The 19,466-nt window shown below is 41.1% G+C and overlaps 1 protein-coding gene across 5 annotated transcripts in view; it reads right to left on the reverse strand.

Moving 5' to 3' along the window:
- Positions 1 to 19,466, reverse strand: part of DOCK5 (dedicator of cytokinesis 5) — a 233,671-nt gene that overhangs the window by 179,378 nt on the left and 34,827 nt on the right. For 2 of the 5 annotated variants that reach the window (XM_064272667.1, XM_010592365.3), the window contains exon 2: positions 4,581 to 4,664. In XM_064272667.1, the coding sequence (XP_064128737.1) occupies positions 4,581 to 4,649 (69 nt within the window). In that variant the 5' untranslated portion in view covers positions 4,650 to 4,664. Of the gene's footprint in view, positions 1 to 4,580; positions 4,665 to 5,128; positions 7,390 to 12,461; positions 14,680 to 19,466 lie in introns of those variants that run through there. The other 3 variants (XM_023550999.2, XM_064272666.1, XM_064272669.1) reach the window with 3 other exon arrangements.

A 19,466-nucleotide genomic window follows, 5' to 3' on the forward strand; every position in this document is an offset into this window, starting at 1 on the left:
TTTTCATGTCTGGGTTCCAGAAAGGTGGATTCATGCCAACACTGGAAAAGCACACAGAGATCTGGTATGCATGTATTTCAAAGGCGGGGTGGGGTGGAGTGTGCACAGGGAGAGCCCAGGAGTCAGAGCTGACAGGAAGCTGAAAGACACAAAATCCCCGGGGCCATGAAACAGTGCCAGCATTACCCTTAAATTCCACCAACCAATATTGTGGGTGTTTCCATTCTGTTTTTTTTTTTTTTTTTTTAACGGAAAGAGGGGATGGAGGAGGAGGGAATAGGACACAAGTTATTACTCAGCATTTCCATAGTGTTTAATGTCTGCAAAGCACTCCTGCCCTCACTTAGTTCTGGACTGCCTGAAATACTAAAGGAATCTGAGAACCCAGCCAAGAACTCTAAGTACTTAACAAATACAAAAACCTATCACTGCGCTTGGGCAAGGCAGTCTCTATTTTAAAAGCAAACCCATAAAATTTAAAATTCGCCCCAAAATTAATCCAATACCATAATCTCTCTGTAAAGCTGACATGCTACTTGGTGGTTAATAAACTCAGCTCATGATGTGGGTTCCGGTTTTAATACCCCCCATTCAAACACAGAAAGCACTTACAAAGGTGAGCCGTTCACTCCTTGATATATGCCCACTTTTAAAGAGGAGGAACGGACTTCCTTTTTTGAAAGCAAAGGGTTCTACACTGATATACCAAATATTTTATGGTAGCAATTAGCAAGAAAATTGGCTTCTTGCTGGCAAGACCTAGAGCACCTAGGTCATTATACTGAAGACAAAACATTGATAAAGGAACCGTTCTGCATGACTGTTAACTGGGCCAGCATGTCCTGCAAGCATACCACTGAGTGAATTGCAGTGTACTAGAGAACGCTGGTGGTGTAGAGGTTAAGTGCTATAGCTGCTAACCAAAAGGTTGACAGTTCAAATCTGCCAGGTGTTTCTTGGAAACTCTATGGGGCAGTTCTACTCTGTCCTGTAGGGTCACTAGAAGTCAGAATCAACTTGATGGCAACGGGTTTGGTTTCTTTTGGTAGAGGCACTGTAGCTTTTGAACTCAATCTACCAAGGGTATTTGAAATGAATCTCTTTTGTGTGTCTACGTTTATATGTATACTGACCCATGCTCAGTGATCACCTTAGTTTAATGGATAGGAGTGCTGCCTTTAGGAATGTTTGCTGACCAACTGGGAGAGTACTCTGTAAAGTACAGTGGGGACACTTAAAATTACTATTAATATGAATCCTACGAAGACAAAGTGCTTCACTTAACCATTTCGAGGATTTTAAAAATGTATTTGTAAAACATCACGTACTTTATTTCAGACCAACTCTACTGTCCTTCCTTTACTCCCCAAGACAATTAGAAAAGCTGGATAAAAACAAAACAAAACAACCCACACACACAAACACACTGGAGAGCAAACATGGCAGTAAAGAATTACCAGGTGAAGATATGAGAAAGGCGAAAACCCAGAAAGATGAGCTCAGCATTTAGGGCTGTTTTTCCTCTTGGGGCATCTGCTGATTTAGGAAAAGGTTCCTGAGTAGTTGAAAAGTTGAATGGCATTTCTGAGACATGCGGAGCTGCGGGGACAAAAATGGGGGCTCTGGGACTGTCTGAGTTGGTCGGAATTTCAGATAAAACAGATTTAAGGTAAAAGGCATCACCGGATGTAAAGATAATGATTAAATGTTTAATAAAGAATTAAAAGGTGTAACTGTTTAATGTAACAATATTAAAACTGCATTAGCCTAAAAACATGACAGAGAATACATAAAGCAAAAAACTGACATAAATATAAAGAGAAATGGACAAACTACAAGCATGGTGGAAGATTCAGCATAGTTCTCTCAATAACAGAAAAAATTAAGTAAGGATATAGCAAATTTGAATCGAATTGACATGTATAGAACTTTGTGCCCAATGATTCTAAAATACTCCCTCTTTTCAAGTCTATATAGAAGTTTCAAAAATTGAACATAAGCTTTTTGCCTGCATAATGGAAAAATGTGTTTCCACAGAGACTAGACAGAGTGGATTAATCTGCCTCTGACAAAGAAGAATGACTGAGTAAAGTCTAAGGCTCTCAAAGGAGGCCAGGAAAGTAGCTTGTCCCTAGTGTCTCAGTGACTTAAGGATGCCACAGAATTGATTGCTGGCTGGCCTGATATGATGAAGAAGAAAGCAGAGAGAGAGAATGGAACTGAAAGAGTCCCTACAGCCGCCCCCCCACTTCACCCTGACCCCGGGAGCTACAGGATGACACTTTGAGTTGTGTGGAACAGGAAAAGATAGAGCAAAGCCCCAACACTCTAAAGGAAAGCAGCAGCAACACCAGAGTCTTTTGTCCAATTGGGCAGGTGACTTAGCTTTTCTGTGGCCAAACTCTGCTTTCTTTTCCTCTGGCTTTCTACCTCCTTTTCTCCATCCTGTATCTTCTTGGCCTAACCTAGGAAGCTGCACTGGACTGTAGATAATCGTCTTTGCTATTCCATCATCACAAGCATTTACATGAGGAGAAAGGACCTGCAAATCCAGAGTCCCTGTTTTAATAAGCCTCACCCTGGAAGAAAAACAAATCTACCTAGCTTCCCACCTCATTCCTAACCCAACCTTCAGAGTGAATTAATGGTCCCTAATTTTGTAAGGGTTATTCTTTGCTTCTACCCTCAACTTCAGTGACCTGGAGGATTTCCTGGGTGATGCAAACAGTTAAAGTGCTCAGCTGCTAAACAAAAGGTTGGAGATTCAAGGCCACCCAGAGATGCCTTGGAAGGCCTGGAAATATACTTACGAAAATCAGCCACTGAAAACTCTATGGAGCCATGAGGGTGGGTAGTGGTGGGGAGGACAAATCACTGACTAAATAGTAGATAAGCGCTAACTTTGGTGAAGGGAAAGACAACACACAGTATAGGGGAAGTCACACAACTTGACCAAAGTGAAGTCATAGAAGTTTCCTGGACACATCCAAATACCTTGAGGGACCAAGTTGCTGGGGCTGAGGGCTAAGGACCATAGTCTCAGGGGATATCTATGTCAACTGGCATTACACAGTTCATAAATGTTTTACATCCTACTTTGGTGAGTTGCTTCTAAGGTCTTAAAAGCTTGAGAGTAGCACCTAAGGTCTTAAAAGCTTGCGAGCAGCCATATAAGATACATCTATTGGTCCCATCCCACCTGGAGCAAAGGAGAATGAAGAAAACCACAGACACAAAGAAAATATTAGTCCAAAGGGCTAATGGTACACATGAAGCACAGCCTTCATCAGTCTGAGCCCAGAAGAACTAGATGGCACCTGGCTACCACCACCAACCACTCTGACAGGGATCACAATAGAGGGTCCCAGACAGAGCGGGAGAAAAATATAGAACAAATTTAAATTCACAAAAAAAGAGAGCAGACTTACTGATCAGACAGAGACTGGGGAAATCCCCAAGACTACGGCCCCCAAGTACCCCACTAACTCAGAACTGAAGCCATACGTAAGTCTACTTTTCAGACAAAGATTAGACAGGCCTAGAAATCAAACAGTAACACACAGGAGGAACATGCTTCTTAGTTCAATCAAATATATGAGACAAAACAGGCAACTCCTGCCCAAAAGCAAGATGAGAAGGCAGGAAGGGACAGGAAAACTGGACGAATGTACACGGGAATCCTGGGATGGAGAAGCGGGTGAGTGCTGTCACATTGCGGCATTTGCAACCAATGCCACAAAACAATTTATGTGTATGAAATTTTGAATGAGAAACTAACTTAAGCTGTAAACTTTCACCTAAAGCACAATAAAATTAAAAAGAAAACTCTATGGAGCACAGTTCTCTCTGACACATGTGGAATGGCCACTGACAAAAAGTCAGTGGCCTGGATGCTCATTAGTTGTGCTCCGGGGGTTTGGATCAGAAATGTGGATACCTGGAGGATTTAGAGAACCTGAACTGCAGCTAGAATCCTGGGGGTAAGATAAGAGACAGGCACGACCTGTGCTATTCAGAAAAACCAAGAGTCCTGAGTACCAACCGACAGGTTAACTGGAACTACCTCCCTACCCGAGTCTAGCTGGAGAAATACACTAGCAGGCTTTCTGGACCTGCTGTAGCCCTGACCTAATTATCTGAAGAATCTCAGCAACACCAGAAAGTCAGCTCGCTCATTCTGCCCACCAACCTGGCAACGTTTAGTGCTCAGTAAGTAGAAAGAGGCACTTAATCAGCAGTGCCTCCATAGATCTCTGCAAGCCTAATGCTCCAAGCATCTCCCAGAACCAACACTGCATTTGATCACTCTACATCCCGTGGCTGGGGCACAACAATGTCCTTCACATATTCGCATACCTCTACTCTGGTGTCTGGGCATGTCTGCACTCATGTGTTCAGCTGGCTATTTTGAAATCACTCGCAGTATGAAATTGGATAACCTAAGTACTTCCTGGGTTTTTACTAGCAGCACTTCAGGAAGTAAAGCATGTTGATGTTTGCTCTAAGAGCTTTATTAATGAGTAACTTCCACTGTTTGATTCTTTCCCCCAGTCTGGCAGGAGGCCATCATCCAGACTTACCCTCATACATCTCCAGAATATGAACTGTGTCGCCAATCTGCAAGGAGAGCTCCACATCTTGAGAGGCATTATAATTATAGATCGCTGGAAATGAGAAATAAAAGGGGGGAAATCAGTGGCAGTTAAAATACATGTCATTAAATAGCACGTTCAGTGGTTAATGAACTACTCATTCAACCAATAACCCTCTATGTAGTGATTTCCTGTGAATCACCCATTGTAAAGCAGAGAGCATCCTCCTGGGCCCCAATTACTGGTCTGTCACAGTCATTCCTCCACTCAACAAATATTGATTAGTTGCCTACTATGCGCCCCACACTGTGTTAGACACTACCAACAGAATAACAAAACACACAGACATGATACGATCCCTGCTCTCAAAGAACCTAACAATCTAGTGGGGGAAGAAAGACATTAAATACGTAACCACAGAAATAGCTACTTAATGAAAATTGTGATAAGCATTATGAGAGGAAACAACAGCCTAGAGTGAGAATATACTTGGGGTTCTGTTGGTCCCCTTGTTCATCAAATAACAGCCAACCTACAATATCATTGAGCTTATGATTTCCGGGGCATAGGGAGAACGATGGACCTGCTTCCCTGACACAGTAATTGGTAGCCGAAAGGCCATACATGAGTCTGATCTACTGCCTTATAACAGACTAGCACAGAGCACAATGCAGGATGGCAGCCTTGCCCCAGTTCTAAGCACCCTGGGAAAATGGGTTGCCTCAATACTCACTACCCCTTCCTGAATAAGATGACCTCAATCACCACAGTCCTTAGGATAGGCAATGATGGGGCAAGTTTGTCAAAAACAATGAACTAACTCTTACAACACAACAGTAAGAAGACAAATAACCCAGTTAAAAATTAACAAGAGTGTTGAATAGATATTTTATCAAAGAACATATATAAATGGCTAATAAGCACATAAAATAATGTCCAACATTTTTAGCCATTAGCACATTGCCATCGAGTCGATTCCGACTCATAGCGACCCTTGTTGTTGTTAGGTACCATCAAGTCAGTTCCAACTCATAATGACCCATGTACAACAGAACGAAACACTGCCAGGTCCTGTGCCATCCTCACAATCATTGTTAAGTTTGAGCCCACTGTTGTAGCCACTGTGTCAATTCATCTAGTCGAGGGTTTTCCAATGTAAATTAAAACCAAAATGACATACCACTTCATGCCCACTGGAACAGTTATAATAAAAAAGACAGATAATTGCCAAGAATATGGAGAAACTGGAAACCTCACACATTGCCGGTTGCAAGGGAAAATGGTACAGTCATGTCAGAACACAGTTTGGCAGTTTCTAAAATTTAAACATAAATTTACCATGTTGTTGTGTGGCATCAAATCTACTGCGACTCAAAGCGACCCTTTATGACAGAGTAGAACTGCCCCATAGCATTTCCTAGCCTGTATTCTTTACAGGAAGGGGTCCTGGTGGAGCAGTGGAGTTAAGCTCGCCAAGGCTAACCAAAAGGTCTGCGGTTGGAACCCACCAGCCTCTTTGCAGGAGAAAGGTGTGGCAGTCGGCTTCTGTAAAGATGACAGTTCTACCCTGTGCTATAGGATTCTATGAGTTGGAATCAACACAATGGCAATGGGCTCGGTTTTTGGTTTTAGAATCTTTACAGGAATAGATCGCCTGGACTTTTCTCCTGAGGAGCTACTCGTATAGGTTCAAACCCCTGACCTTTCCATTTAGCAGCCAGGTACTTGACCACTGTGCCATTAAAGTGCCATTAGGGCTCCTTAAATTCACTATATGACCCAGCAATTGTACTCCCTAGCTATCTCCCCAAGAGAAATGAAAACATATGTACACATATAAGACTTTAAGTGAATCTTCATAGCAGCTTCAGCAGGCCAAAAAATGGCCCTCTATCTCTGTCAATTCTCTACAACCTGTAAATATTAAAGATATGATTAAGTTAGGATCTGAGAGGAAGAGCTTATCCAGGATTATCCAGGTGGGCCCGAAACATAATCATATTATCCATATAAGAGAGGCAGTGAGAGTTTTGAGAGACACAGAAAAGAAGGCAACACGAAGACGGAGGCAGGCTGAAGTAATGTGACTTCAAGCCAAGGAGCGTCAGCAACCACCCGAAGCTGGAAAAGGCAAGGAATGAAATTTTTCCTAAAGCCTCTGAAGGGAGTGTGGCCCTGCCAACACCTTGATTTTGGACTTCTGGCCTCCAGAACTGTGAGAGGATAAACTGTTGTTTTAAGCCACCAAGTCTGTGGTAATTTACTACAGCGCCCATGAGAAACTAAGATAGCAGCGTTATTCATAACAGCCCCAAAATGTACACGATCCATCAACTAATGAATGGATAAGCAAAATATAGTACATCCACACAATGGATATAAGGAGCCGTAAAAAAGAATGAAGTATAGAAACATGTCACCACATGGATGAACCTCAAAAACACTATTCTAAATGAAAGAACCGAGATACAAAACACTGCATATTGTATGATCCCATTTATATGACATGTCAGAAAAAGCAAATCTAGAGACAGAACACAATAACGGTCGCCTGGGCCTGGGGGTGGGCATGGTGACTGACCACAAATTAGGGATCTTTCGGGGGAAATGGAAACTTTCTAAAGCTGGGTGTGGTGATGGTTACACAACTCTGAAATTTTACCAAAAATCACTGAACTGTACACTTCAAATGGATGAATTTTATGTTAAGTAAACTATATTTCCAACAAAACTGGCTTTCTTTTATTTTTTTAAAGTAGATTTATTTCTTGCCCTCACTCTCCTGAGGAGTAATTTGTATCCTTCCAGGAAAAAAAGAACTACCTTGGAGATTCAGCTCCAGCCATTTAACTGAGGAACCCAGGAGTCCATGATGTTCCCCATCTCTGCAGGCCTGGTAAGTGCCTGAAGACAGTCAGTCGATCCTTCTGCCATATCCCACAGGGGTCGCTGCAAAAATCCTACTCATAGTTAGGGAAGAAGGGAGTCTGTGGTTGTTGGTCTGGGCACACATGGCTCTTCCTTGCCTGCAATGCATCCTACACCTGCAGCTTGGCAGAAGGCTTTTTACTCGGTCACAGTCGATCCATAAGTGACTGGGAAGAAACACAACTCCAACCATATCTCTTTCAAGTGACCTCTCTTTTTGAAGGAAGTCATCCAAATAGCATTCTTCTGCAGTCTTGGCACAGAAGCCTGGACAAATTATATTGGAATTTACTTACTATTGGGCTTTTGGACTAGACTATGAATTCAGCACAACGGTTGGCTTGTGAGGAAAAAAAAAAAAAAAAAACTTTTAGGGGATGAAGTAGGTTAAAAGACATAGCAAAGAATTCAGGAGTAGGAGTTAGTTCCCAATTCCTACACCTGTTCACGGGTCATTGGGCCACAGCTGCTATTCCAGAAGGTCCAACTCCTTCATCTTACTGCTACTTTACTCAAATGTTTTGCCCATTACGTATGTGGCTGCTTTTCTATAGAAAATGTTTAGACCTTAACTCCCCCTAGCCCCTATTCACTATTTTTCTCTGAGCTGGCTCCTTCCACTGGGCCCCCTCTCAGATGGAAACAGGAAGTGATGAGGTCACTGTGTCACAATGTGTTGGTGTAATGACCAAGCTTCATCACTTCCTGGTTCCCAGTCATCAGGGCAGTAAGCAGAGGCTTTCAAAGGCAACACCTAGCACCAGTAGTTCCAAGCATAAACATCTACCAAGCACTTTTGTGAACACACCACACATACACACACACACACACACACACACACCCATGCATGCACTATAAAGATCCACAATATTTCCTTAAAATTCCTAACGGACAAAGAGTTCCAAAAATTGTCCCAGTCTAATTATCTGCCTTTGCTTCCAATATCCACCATATTCTATCCTCTGCCCCAGTCTTATATCCTCCTTATGTAGTGTGCTCAATTCATGGTTTATCTGGAATGATAGCCTTTCTCGTTCTTTATAACAATCCAAATTCCACAATTCAACAAATGGTCTCTGAATACCTGTTACTCCATATGGTCTATTTTTTACTCTGACTTCCCACAAAATTTTGCCTTTCAACACAAGTTGGGTATTTAATCACAAATAATCTTGTGTTATTACCTGACACCAATTAGAGGGTAAACTCACAAATGAGGACCCTGCTACACAGTACCTTTACATCTTTCACATCGTAAGGTGCTGGACTGGACTCAAAAAAGGTACTCAGGCATAATAATGACTTTAATTTAAAAAGAATATTTTATTTCTTCTACAAAACCCACGAATCTCCACTTCTTCTAAAAACTTAAAGATAACTTGTTCTGCTTTCCTCAGAAGAGATGCACCTGCCTTGGGGCTTCCTACCACTCAGGAAAGGGATATCAAACTTTTCTCTCAATTCCCTTAACCCTCCTTCCCTGGCCCCTTCTGGTCTAGGAGGGATAATGAGACCCCGCTGTTACTGACCACCACCTGTCAGTTTGTTTTACTGTGTTGGCTTGCACGTAATGCTATGATGCTGGAAGCTATTGTTGTGTGCCATCGAGTCGATTCCAACTCATAGCAACCCTATATGGCAGAGTAGAACTGCCCCCACAGGGTTCCTAGGCTGTAATCTTTATGGGAGCAGATCGCTAGGTCTTTTCTCCTGCATAGCAGCTAGTAGGTTCAAACTTCTGACCTTTTGGCTAGCAGCTGAGTGCTTAACCATTACATCACCAGGGCTCCTTTGCTGGAAGCTATGCCACCGGTATTTCAAATACGAGCAAGGTCACCCACGGTGGACAGGGTTCAGCAGAGCTTACAGACTAAGACAGACTAGGAAGAAAGGTCTAGAGGTCTACTTCCAAAAATTAGTCAATGAAAACCCTGTGCATCACAATAGAACACTGTCCAATACAATGCTGGAAGATGAACCTCCTAGGTTGGAAGGCACTCAAAATTCACAGTGTCTGCAACAATGAATTTGAGCACGCCAACAATAGTGAAGACAGTGTAGGACTAGGTAATGTTTTATTCTGTTGTACCTGGGGTTGCCGTCAGTCTAAACCGACTCAACGGCAATTAACAACACTGTAATTAAACCCAGGCACTGCACTAACCTCTGTGGTTTCCCTATCGCCTGCCCACACCTTGGCAAACAATTCCTTTATTAAACTCTCCTCAAATTATCACTCCTTCTCCTCCCTCTTCCCCCAGAAAAGAAAAGAATATCGAAATCACATCCCCTGCCACTTTCTGCTTACCACACAAGAGAGAATCTGCCTTGCAATTCACTTGGCAAGCATGCATTGCCTTTCACTAGAATGAAAAGTCATTGCTTAGAAGATGTCTGTACAATCTGCTTTCTGTATTTAGGCAGAAGTACCAGCAAGGTTTCAAATCACTTACTGCTGCCATCTATTTATTCCAACTCTACTACAGAATGATGTTCTTCCCAGCCCACCCTAATATACCTCACGTTTACTTTCATATACAATATACCATAGTTGTTGTTGAGTGCCCTCAAGTCAATTCCAATCTGACTCACAGCAACCCCACAGGACAAAGTAGAGCTGTCCCAAAGAGTTTCCGAGGCTGTAATCTTTACAGGAACAGATCACCAGGTCTTTTCTCCTGCAGAGCCACTGTTGGGTTCGAACCATCAACCGAGCACTTTACCTGCTGGGTTCGAACCATCAACTGAGCACTTTACCATAGTAATCCTATGGAATGGATGACATGCACTACGTTCTTTAATGAAGAAACTGAGGCTCAGAAGGGTTAAACAGTTGGCCCAAGGTAACCTAGCTTACAAGCAGCAGAACTGTTACTAAAGCTTGGTCTTGTGATGGCCCGCTCATCACATTTTACCAGACCGTTCCATGATAGCAAAGGTATGCTTCCGAGTGGGAAAGTCCTTCACCTGGAACAGCCTAGAAAAAAAAAAAAAGAGCACAAGAGTCTGACTATATTGTCTGGCCTTAGGTTTTTCTCATTAAATGAGAATCCAGCTACAAAAACAAGCTTTATCATACAAATCAATGACCGGTGATCACTTTGTCTGTTAGTCTGGTGCTATTTAGAGAATAGGCACACTAATGTACTTCATGGACCATTTTTTCTCGCTAGAATGTGAATCCTTGAAATAGAGAAAGATAAAGGGGAATGAAAGAAAAAACCTTAGGGTTAAAACAAAACTGAATTCAAGTCTCAGCTTTGTGGTTGTTGTTAGCTGCCTTGAGTAGGCCCCCAACTCATGGTGACCCCCAAATCATAGTGACCTCATGTGTGACAGGGTAGTCTCAGCTTTACCACTTAAAATTGCAATAACCTTGAAGGGGTTAATCTGGGCCTCAGTTTCTCATTTATAAAACAGGGACTGGATCTAAAGGTCCCCTTGGCTCTGACATCCTCTGATTTAAAAGGGAATGATAAGAAACAAGGGGAACAAGATGTGCTGTTTTGAACTAGTAGGCACCACCACAATCTCTTGTTTTGTCTGAGGAAATCAAACAAGAACGGGGAGTCACTGTATATAAACTGCCTAGCTGGCTGCTACGTGCAAGGCTGGGAAAGACAAATTGCTGGAATTCTTCCCTAAGCAGTTTACTGTTTATATCAGGAAAATGTCATTTTTCAGAGCCAAGTAAACAAGATAGTTTGTCTACAGAATGCACAATGGTCTGCATTTCACCAAATTCTTGATTTGGCTTTTTCTTTTAAAAGAAAAATAGAGAAGAACAAAAAGAAATCTGAAGTCCTGGGATTATGTGATAAGAATCCAAGAGAACTGATTTATTAGCTCCAAAATGAGAATCAGTTTTGACGATGAAAAGTCTGAGTGAGGGTTACTAGTAATCGATTTTTCTAGTAAATTAGGTCTTTCATGAATCCTCAAATTATAACTCCAGAAGAATAACTAAAACATTAAATTTGATAGAAATTACAGAAGATCTAATAACAAACAGAACAAGGTCTGAATTTGAGTTGCACACTGCTCTGAATGTTAAAAGGATGATCAAACATATTCTTTTTCATTATTGTCTTGATATGCCTAGTTTCAACCTTAAGTATTATAAAAACTAATGAGGTCATTTCATCTTTGATCTTCACCCTTGTTTTAATGCAATGGTATCCTGGAAAGGCAAGTGGACTTTCTGCTCTTTAATTACATTATACTATGAGTTGCCTCAGAAGAAAAGTCTGGCAATCCACTTCCATAAAACCAGCCATTGAAAACCACCCAGAGAGAAAATCTCAGCCACTGAAAATACTATGGAGCACACTTCTACTCTGACACACACGGGGTCGCCATGAGTCAGAACTGACTCAGCAGCAACTGGTAATAAGGATCAGAAATTACATTCGACATAGATAGATTCGATGCAGGAATTACACCAAGAAGTTTGAAAAAAAAAATGGTTTTAGGTTGATAATTACAACTAGGATCCAAACTAGTCTTTTTGCATTGAGATGACCATTATGCTGACCCTCAGATCTATCCAGGCCAGGGGTGATCAGACTAGGACATCAGTTTATACCACTCACCAAAAGTATTCCCCAAGAGCAGACTCTTACAGGAGTCTTAAAGCTCGTCTTCTAGACTGTTTAGGAAAACAGAAGATTTAATGGCTGACTTATTATCATTTAGAAATTCCTATTTTAAGGGTTATATTATATATATACATATGTGGATAAATAGATGAATATCTTTAAATGGAGAGAGAGTTTTCAGACAGAGACTCAAGTATGGTGTATGGATTGGCTCACTGGTATCAAATGATAAGCCATCTCATTTAAATTAATATTAAATTAAATTTACAGGAAACGTTTAAAGGCGGAAAGCTGAAACAAGACAATTCAAAATTACAGCACACAAAGTCTATGTTCTACAAACCTGAAGAGTTTTTTTCCCACAACTTCTCCATCTACTGGAGGCAACAACAGTACATTCTTCATACAATTCTGTGAAGCCCAAAAAGGAGACTCATGCAGAGCCCAGGACTATGACTAACACCTAGTAGACACTGAACAAGTAGCTGTCACCTTCCTCTTTCCCCATCCCCCTTTCTTACACTGTCCAGCTTCCCACTTTGAGAACGGTGGCACCTACATCCTCAAAGACAGACATAACCACTCACGCTAATAAGCCAGTGGGAGTCATTTCACGAAAAGTGTGAACCAGAAAGGATCGTAGAGGTAACAGAACAAGTTAGTCTGGACAATCTATCCAAGGTAAAAGCTGTTGAACAATGAACCCCAGGCATCCTTAAAGACAGCAAAGCCATTTTATCACAAGCAATTAAATACAGCTCTCACCTGGTGGTGCAGTGATCAAGCATTTGGCTGCTAACCAAACAGTCGGCAGTTCGAATGCAGCAGCCACTCCTTGGAAACCCTACTCGGCAGTTCTACTCTACTACAGGGTCACTATGAGTTAAAATCAACTTGATGGCAAGGGGTTGTTTTTTTGTTTTTTCCTGGTCTCCCCTAAAAAACAGCACTAGGGTAACGGAACATTTTAGTATTTTAACTATTTCCTTGCTGCCCTTTCCAAGTGTTTCTACAGTGGTTTACCCAAGGAAACCAAACCCACTGCTATTTAGTCAATTCAAACTCAGTGATCCTATAGGATAGAGTAGAACTGTCTCATAGGGTTTCCAAGTTTGTATTCTTTTAAGGCAGCAGACTGTCCCATCTTTCTCTCACGGAGCAGCTAGTGGGTTTGAACCACCAACCTTTCAGACAGCAGCCAAGCACGTAACCACCGTGCCACCGGGGCTCCCTTTTAACCAAGGAACCAGGTGGTGTTATTCAGAACACCAAGACGATGCCCTCAATCGTGTACTCTCTACAGTGCTCCAATCTGGATATAATATTAATGCCACACATTCTGGTGTTATTTACATCTAGAGCTCTATTAGTTTCCTTTTTTCCCCAAATGATCTGTTGTTAATAAAAATAGATAAAGTAAAAGAGAAAAAAGCCGAGGAAAACAAAGGCAGGGTTTTAATAATGAAGGAAAAAAGACTAACTTATTAACAAGTGCAGAATATCTTCCCCCAAATCAAATAAGGGTATCATTATCAGGTTCTCCTTGGTATACATTCTTATTAAGCAAAAAGTAAACAGATCTAAGACAAAAATTGTCAGATGTTAAGATTCTGTCACATTTAGTGCATCCAAACTATGGACAGAAATTGAGGAATACAGAACCTAAGGATAAAAGCCAGAGATGACTGCAGGATCTAGAAAGGCCCTTTAGAATAATAGTCAGAAATGTCAGTGACTATTTCCTCCATAAAGAATTCTGGTGGCACAATGGTTAAGCTCTCAACTGTTAACCAAAAAGTCGGCGGTTCGAACCAACCAGTGACTCTGCAGGAGAAAAGACCTGTCAATCTGCTCCCATAAAGATTACAACCTAGGAAACCTTATTCTGTCCTATAAAGCCGCTATGGGAATCGACTCACGGCACACAACAAAAATGGTTTTCACCATACATACGTGAATCCGAGATAAACTCGTTTCAACAAGAAAAGGAATGATCCCCAACCAGGCTGCAAAACCAATTAATTTAAAAACATCAACCTGAGAAGGCAGTAGCCCTTGACCTGGACTTCCTTCCCGGCAGGGTTTCTAGCCTAAAGCCTGTCAGAGGGCAAACCCTGACCAAGTGTTCTTAAACTATGGACCCATTCAGAGGCATCTTAGAACTGAATCTAAGCTTCTTCACTGTTATACCATACTTCACATTCTACTGTGAAGAGTCACAGTCTACTGAAAGCACAGTGAGAAAACATTATGTATGTGTGGCCAGGAGGAAAGGCAGAAAGTAGCTGGGGGAAAAGCCAGAAATTGATGAGCTCTGGGAAATTATTTGGTTCAATCTCCTTGTTTCATAAATGATGATAAAGAAGCCTAGGATATATGTATCTATACATACACATACATACGCGCGCGTGCATATGAACACTTGCATAGCCCGTTGCCACGGAGTCGATTCAGACACATAGCGACCCTATAAGGACAGAGTAGAACTGCACCATATGGTTCCCAAGGAGTGGCTGGCTGGTGGATTCGAACTGCCAACCTTTTGGTTAGCAGCCAAGCTCTTAAGCCACCAGGGCTCCATTGCATATATATAATATACATATGTGCATATATACATTTGTGAAGGGAAGGAGGGACAGACGGAGGAATGGAAGGAGGGAGGAAGAAAGGAAGTTACTTACTTGAAAAATCAGGCCACTGAAGATACTTTCCCCAGCTTTGCCACAAACCACCATCCTAGACTCATGAGCAAGTGATTTAATTTTTTTATAAAGTGATATTCTGTGAACCAATATTTTACCTGCCTATTACGGCTGTTGTATAAATAAGATGAGAAGAAACATAAAATAAGTAATTAATGGCAATATCTTTGGAACCAAGGTTTTTCAAGATAAGTGAGAAGAAAGACAAACAAAATGAAAAAATGTTAAGTAAAAACTTTGGGATAATCTATGTGAATTAGACATATCAATGTGAACTTTTTAATATTTATGAATATTAATATTTTTAAATATTTTTCTTTCTAAAAACTACATATTTCACTTCCATTTGTGGCCAGAGTAGAATATCAGAGACTAGATCAACTGTCCTGTCTTAAGCAACTGAAAACTGAGCAAAATGTAGAACACAATGATTTCAAACACTGACAACAGGCAATATAGGACAGTGATGCCTGAGGGAAGAAAGGCAAACATGGTAAGTCTATCACGGCTCTACAGCTTACTGCTTAGAAAGAGCTTCCCGGCCACAAGGCGGAGTGGAGGAACTCAAAGCCCAGTAGTCACCCTGACTGAGATGAGGGAAGAGTTGAGAATTCTTTCGGGTAGGGCAAGGTGGCTAGAATGCCTAGGGCAGGGAATCAGAGAGCTGAGGGCAAGAGAGAGACAGAGTGACAGAGAGAGAGAGAGAGGCTTCAGCTGAGGGCTGGTGAGCACATACAGATACATATGAGGAAAATTCCTGAGGCCCAAGAAAGAACCACCAGAAAATAAGAGCAGGAACAATTCCTCACCCTCACACAGCGGTGGGAAGGATCCACATTCTCCACAGCTAGAGTGGAAAAACCTCATAGAACATGGAGCACTGGGCTAAGTAATCAGAAGAGTATGGCCTCAGTAGTGCAGCGGAAATTGCTTTAGACTAAAGGCTGTGCTGGTCCAGCCTGACACAACTTAAATACAAACCTCAAAATGATAAAACAGTTTCCTAATAACTGCACTCCAAAACAAGAACAAGGCTCAAACACCCAACAAGGTAAAATTTACAATATCTGACATCCGATCCAAAATTATCAGGCATGCAAAGAAGGAAAACAAAACCCATAGTTAGGAGAAAAAAATGAATCAATAAAAAAAGACCCAGAAATTACATAAATAAGGTCAGAGAAAAAGAATTCATCATGGAGGACAACTTAGTCAACTGATGTAATGTTGTTTTTAGGAGCCGTCGAGTTGGTTCCGACTCATACCGACCCTATGCACAACAGAACGAAACACTGCCCGGTCCTGGTCCTGAGCCATCCTTACAATCGTTGTTATGCTTGAGCTCATTGTTGCAGCCACTGTGTCAATCCACCTTGTTGAGGGCCCTCCTCTTTTCTGCTGACCCTGTACTCTGACAAGCATGATGTCCTTCTTCAGGGACTGATCCCTCCTGACAACAAGTCCAAAGTATGTAAGACACAGTCTCGCCATCCTTGCCTCTAAGGAGCATTCTGGCCGCATCATTGTTGATGTCGGATGGATCTTGGCTGAAAGCAGAGAATACCAGAAGGATGTTTACCTGTGTTCTACTGACTAAGCAAAGGCATTTGACTGTGTGGATCATAACAAATTATGGATAACATTGCAAAGGATGGTGAATTCCAGAACACTTAATTGTGCTCATGAGGAACCTTTACATAGATCAAGAGGCAGTTGTTCCGACAGAACAAGGGCATACTGATTGACTTAAAGTCAGGAAAAGTGTGCATTAGGGTTATATTCTTTCACCATACCTATTCAATCTGTATGCTGAACAAACAATACGAGAAGCTGGACCATATGAAGAAGAACAGGGCATCAGGATTGGAGGAAGACTCATTAACAACCTGCGTTATGCAGATGACACAACCTTGCTTGTTGAAAGGGAAGAGGACTTGAAGGCACTTACTAAAGACAATCAAAGACCACAGGCTTCAGTATGGATTACACCTCAACATAAAAAAAAACAAAAATCCTCAAAACTGGACCAATGAGCAACATCACGATAAACGGAGAAAAGTCTGAAGTTGTCAAGGATTTCATTTTACTTGGATCCACAATCAACAGCCATGGAAGCAGCAGTCAAGAAATCAAGACGCACTGCATCGGGCAAACCTGCTGCAAAGGACCTCTTCAAAGTGTTGAAGAGCAAAGATGTCACCCTGAAGACTAAGGTGTGCCTGACCCAAGCCACGGTATTTTCAATCACATCATATGCATGTGAAAGCTGGACAGTGAATAACGAAGACTGAAGAAGAGTTGACGCCTTTGAATTGTGGTGTTGGTGAAGAATACTGAATATACCATGGACTGCCAAAAGAACAAACAAATCTGTTTTGGAAGAAGCGTGGCCAGAATGGTGTAACATAGTTCATAAAAATAATGTTCCACATCTTAGTTTGGTGAGTAGCATCTGGAGTCCTTAAGGCTTGTGAGCAGCCATCTAAGATACAACTGTTGGTCTCTACTCCTACGGAGCAAAAGAGAATGAAGGAAACCAAAGGCTCAAAGAAGAAACTAGTCCACAGGACTAAATAGCCCACACCAACCACACCCTCTTCTAACCTGAGACTAGAAGAACTAAATGGTGCCCAGCTACCACTAAAGACAGTTCCAACCAGGGATACAGTAGAAGGTTCAGGATAGAATGGGAGAAAATACAGAACAAAATTCAAACTCCTAAAAAAAGCCAAACCTACTGGACCGATAGAGACTGGAGGAATCCCTGAGACTATCGCCCCAAGATACTCTTTGAACTTGGAACTGAAGCTACTTCTGGAGGTCATCTTTCAACCAAATAATAGACTGGCTTATAAAGTAAACAATATCACCCATGAGCAATGCATTCCCTTAAATATTCAACTATGTGAGACCAAATGGTCAACATTTACCCAAAAGCAAAGATGAGAAGGCAAGGAGGGTAAGGGAAGCTAGATCAATGGAAACAGAAGAAAAAAAATGGCAATAATGAGAATGCTGACACATTGTGAAAATTATAACCAATGGCATCGAACAATTTATGTAAAAATTGTTAAATGGAAACCAAATTTGCTGTGTGAACTTTCACCTAAAACACAATAAAATATTACTAAAAAGAAAAAGGATTCAAATAATACGAAGTACTTTCTTTGACTACGATAGAATTTAAAATCAGTAACAGAAAGATATTTAGAAAAGCTCAAAATATTTGGAAACCAAACAGCACATCTCTAAAAAGCCCAATGATTATTCAAAAATCAACATAATGCACTATATTAAACCTATCATCTCAATAGGTGAGGAAAAGGCATTTGACAAAATTCAATATGCATTCATGATAAAAACTGTGAGCAGACCAGGATGAGAAGGGAACTTCCTCAACCTAATAATAAGGAACATTCACAATATACCTACAACTGAAAACATAGACATGTGTGCTGTACAATGTCTGTTCGGTCAATATCCGACTGCACAGACATCTGTGGTCCCGTAAGGTTATACAGAGCTGGGAGGAGCAGCAAGGCAAGAAGAAAGGCTCACAGTCATGCATTGCATAACATCCGTGATGCATTCTGGGAGATGGAACGTTATGTGATTTGGACGTTGTACAACCACCATATTACATACACACTTTCCTCCTTCTAGGAAAGTGTTGACACGTTGTGGGGTTGTTAACCAATGTCATAAAACAATATGTATATTAACTGTTTAATGAGAAGCTAGTTTGTTCTGTAAACTTTCATCTAAAGTACAATTTAAAAAAAAAAAAAAGATTTACAGGTTTGGAAACCCAAAGAGGGGCAGTTTTACTCTGTCCTGTAGGGTCGATATGAGTCGGAATTAACTTGATGACAATGGGAACATCACATTGAACTGTGAAATATTTAGGAACAAGACAAGGATGCCTGCTCTTATCAGTTCTCTACTATATCAGGAACAAGACAAGAATGTCTGCTCTCACAACATGTACTCCACATTTTACTGGTGGTTCCAACTAGTATAATAAGGTAAGAAAAAGAAACAAAATGCTTACCAATTAGAAAGGATGAAGTAAAACTGTATATTCGCAAATGGCATGACTGTCTAGGTAGAAAATCCTAAAGAATTTACAAAAGAGTTACTAGACCTATTAAGTGACTTTAGGGAGGTTTCAGGATCCAAGACCAATATATAAAAATTCATTTTATTTCTCTACACTTGCAACAAGAAATTTGAAATTGCCGGATAAGAATGTAAAGTGTATTTCTTCTCATGGAATGCAGGTGAAGTAGTCTGCAAACCAGTGTTCCAGAGAAACTCTTGTACAAGCACCAGGAAAAATATGCAAGAATGTTCATGGCATACACAGTGTTTGTAATAGCAAAACTTGAATTAACCCAAGGTCCACTGAAATACTAACTTAAATTCCAACTAAAATCCCAATGGGTTTTTAAAAAGCGTGATACATAAGTGACAATGAAGTTCACCTGGAAGAATAAATGTGTGAAAACAATTAATATTTTGAAGATGTACAACTAACAAAGAAGGACTTGACTCAACACATTCAAAAATTTACCCTGAAGTCTCAGTAATGAAATCAAGGTGATCAACCAGAATAGCCAGATCAGCTAGACAGAATAAAAAACAAC

This window comes from Loxodonta africana, chromosome 19, assembly GCF_030014295.1.
Source record: "Loxodonta africana isolate mLoxAfr1 chromosome 19, mLoxAfr1.hap2, whole genome shotgun sequence".
Lineage (NCBI taxonomy): Eukaryota > Metazoa > Chordata > Mammalia > Proboscidea > Elephantidae > Loxodonta > Loxodonta africana.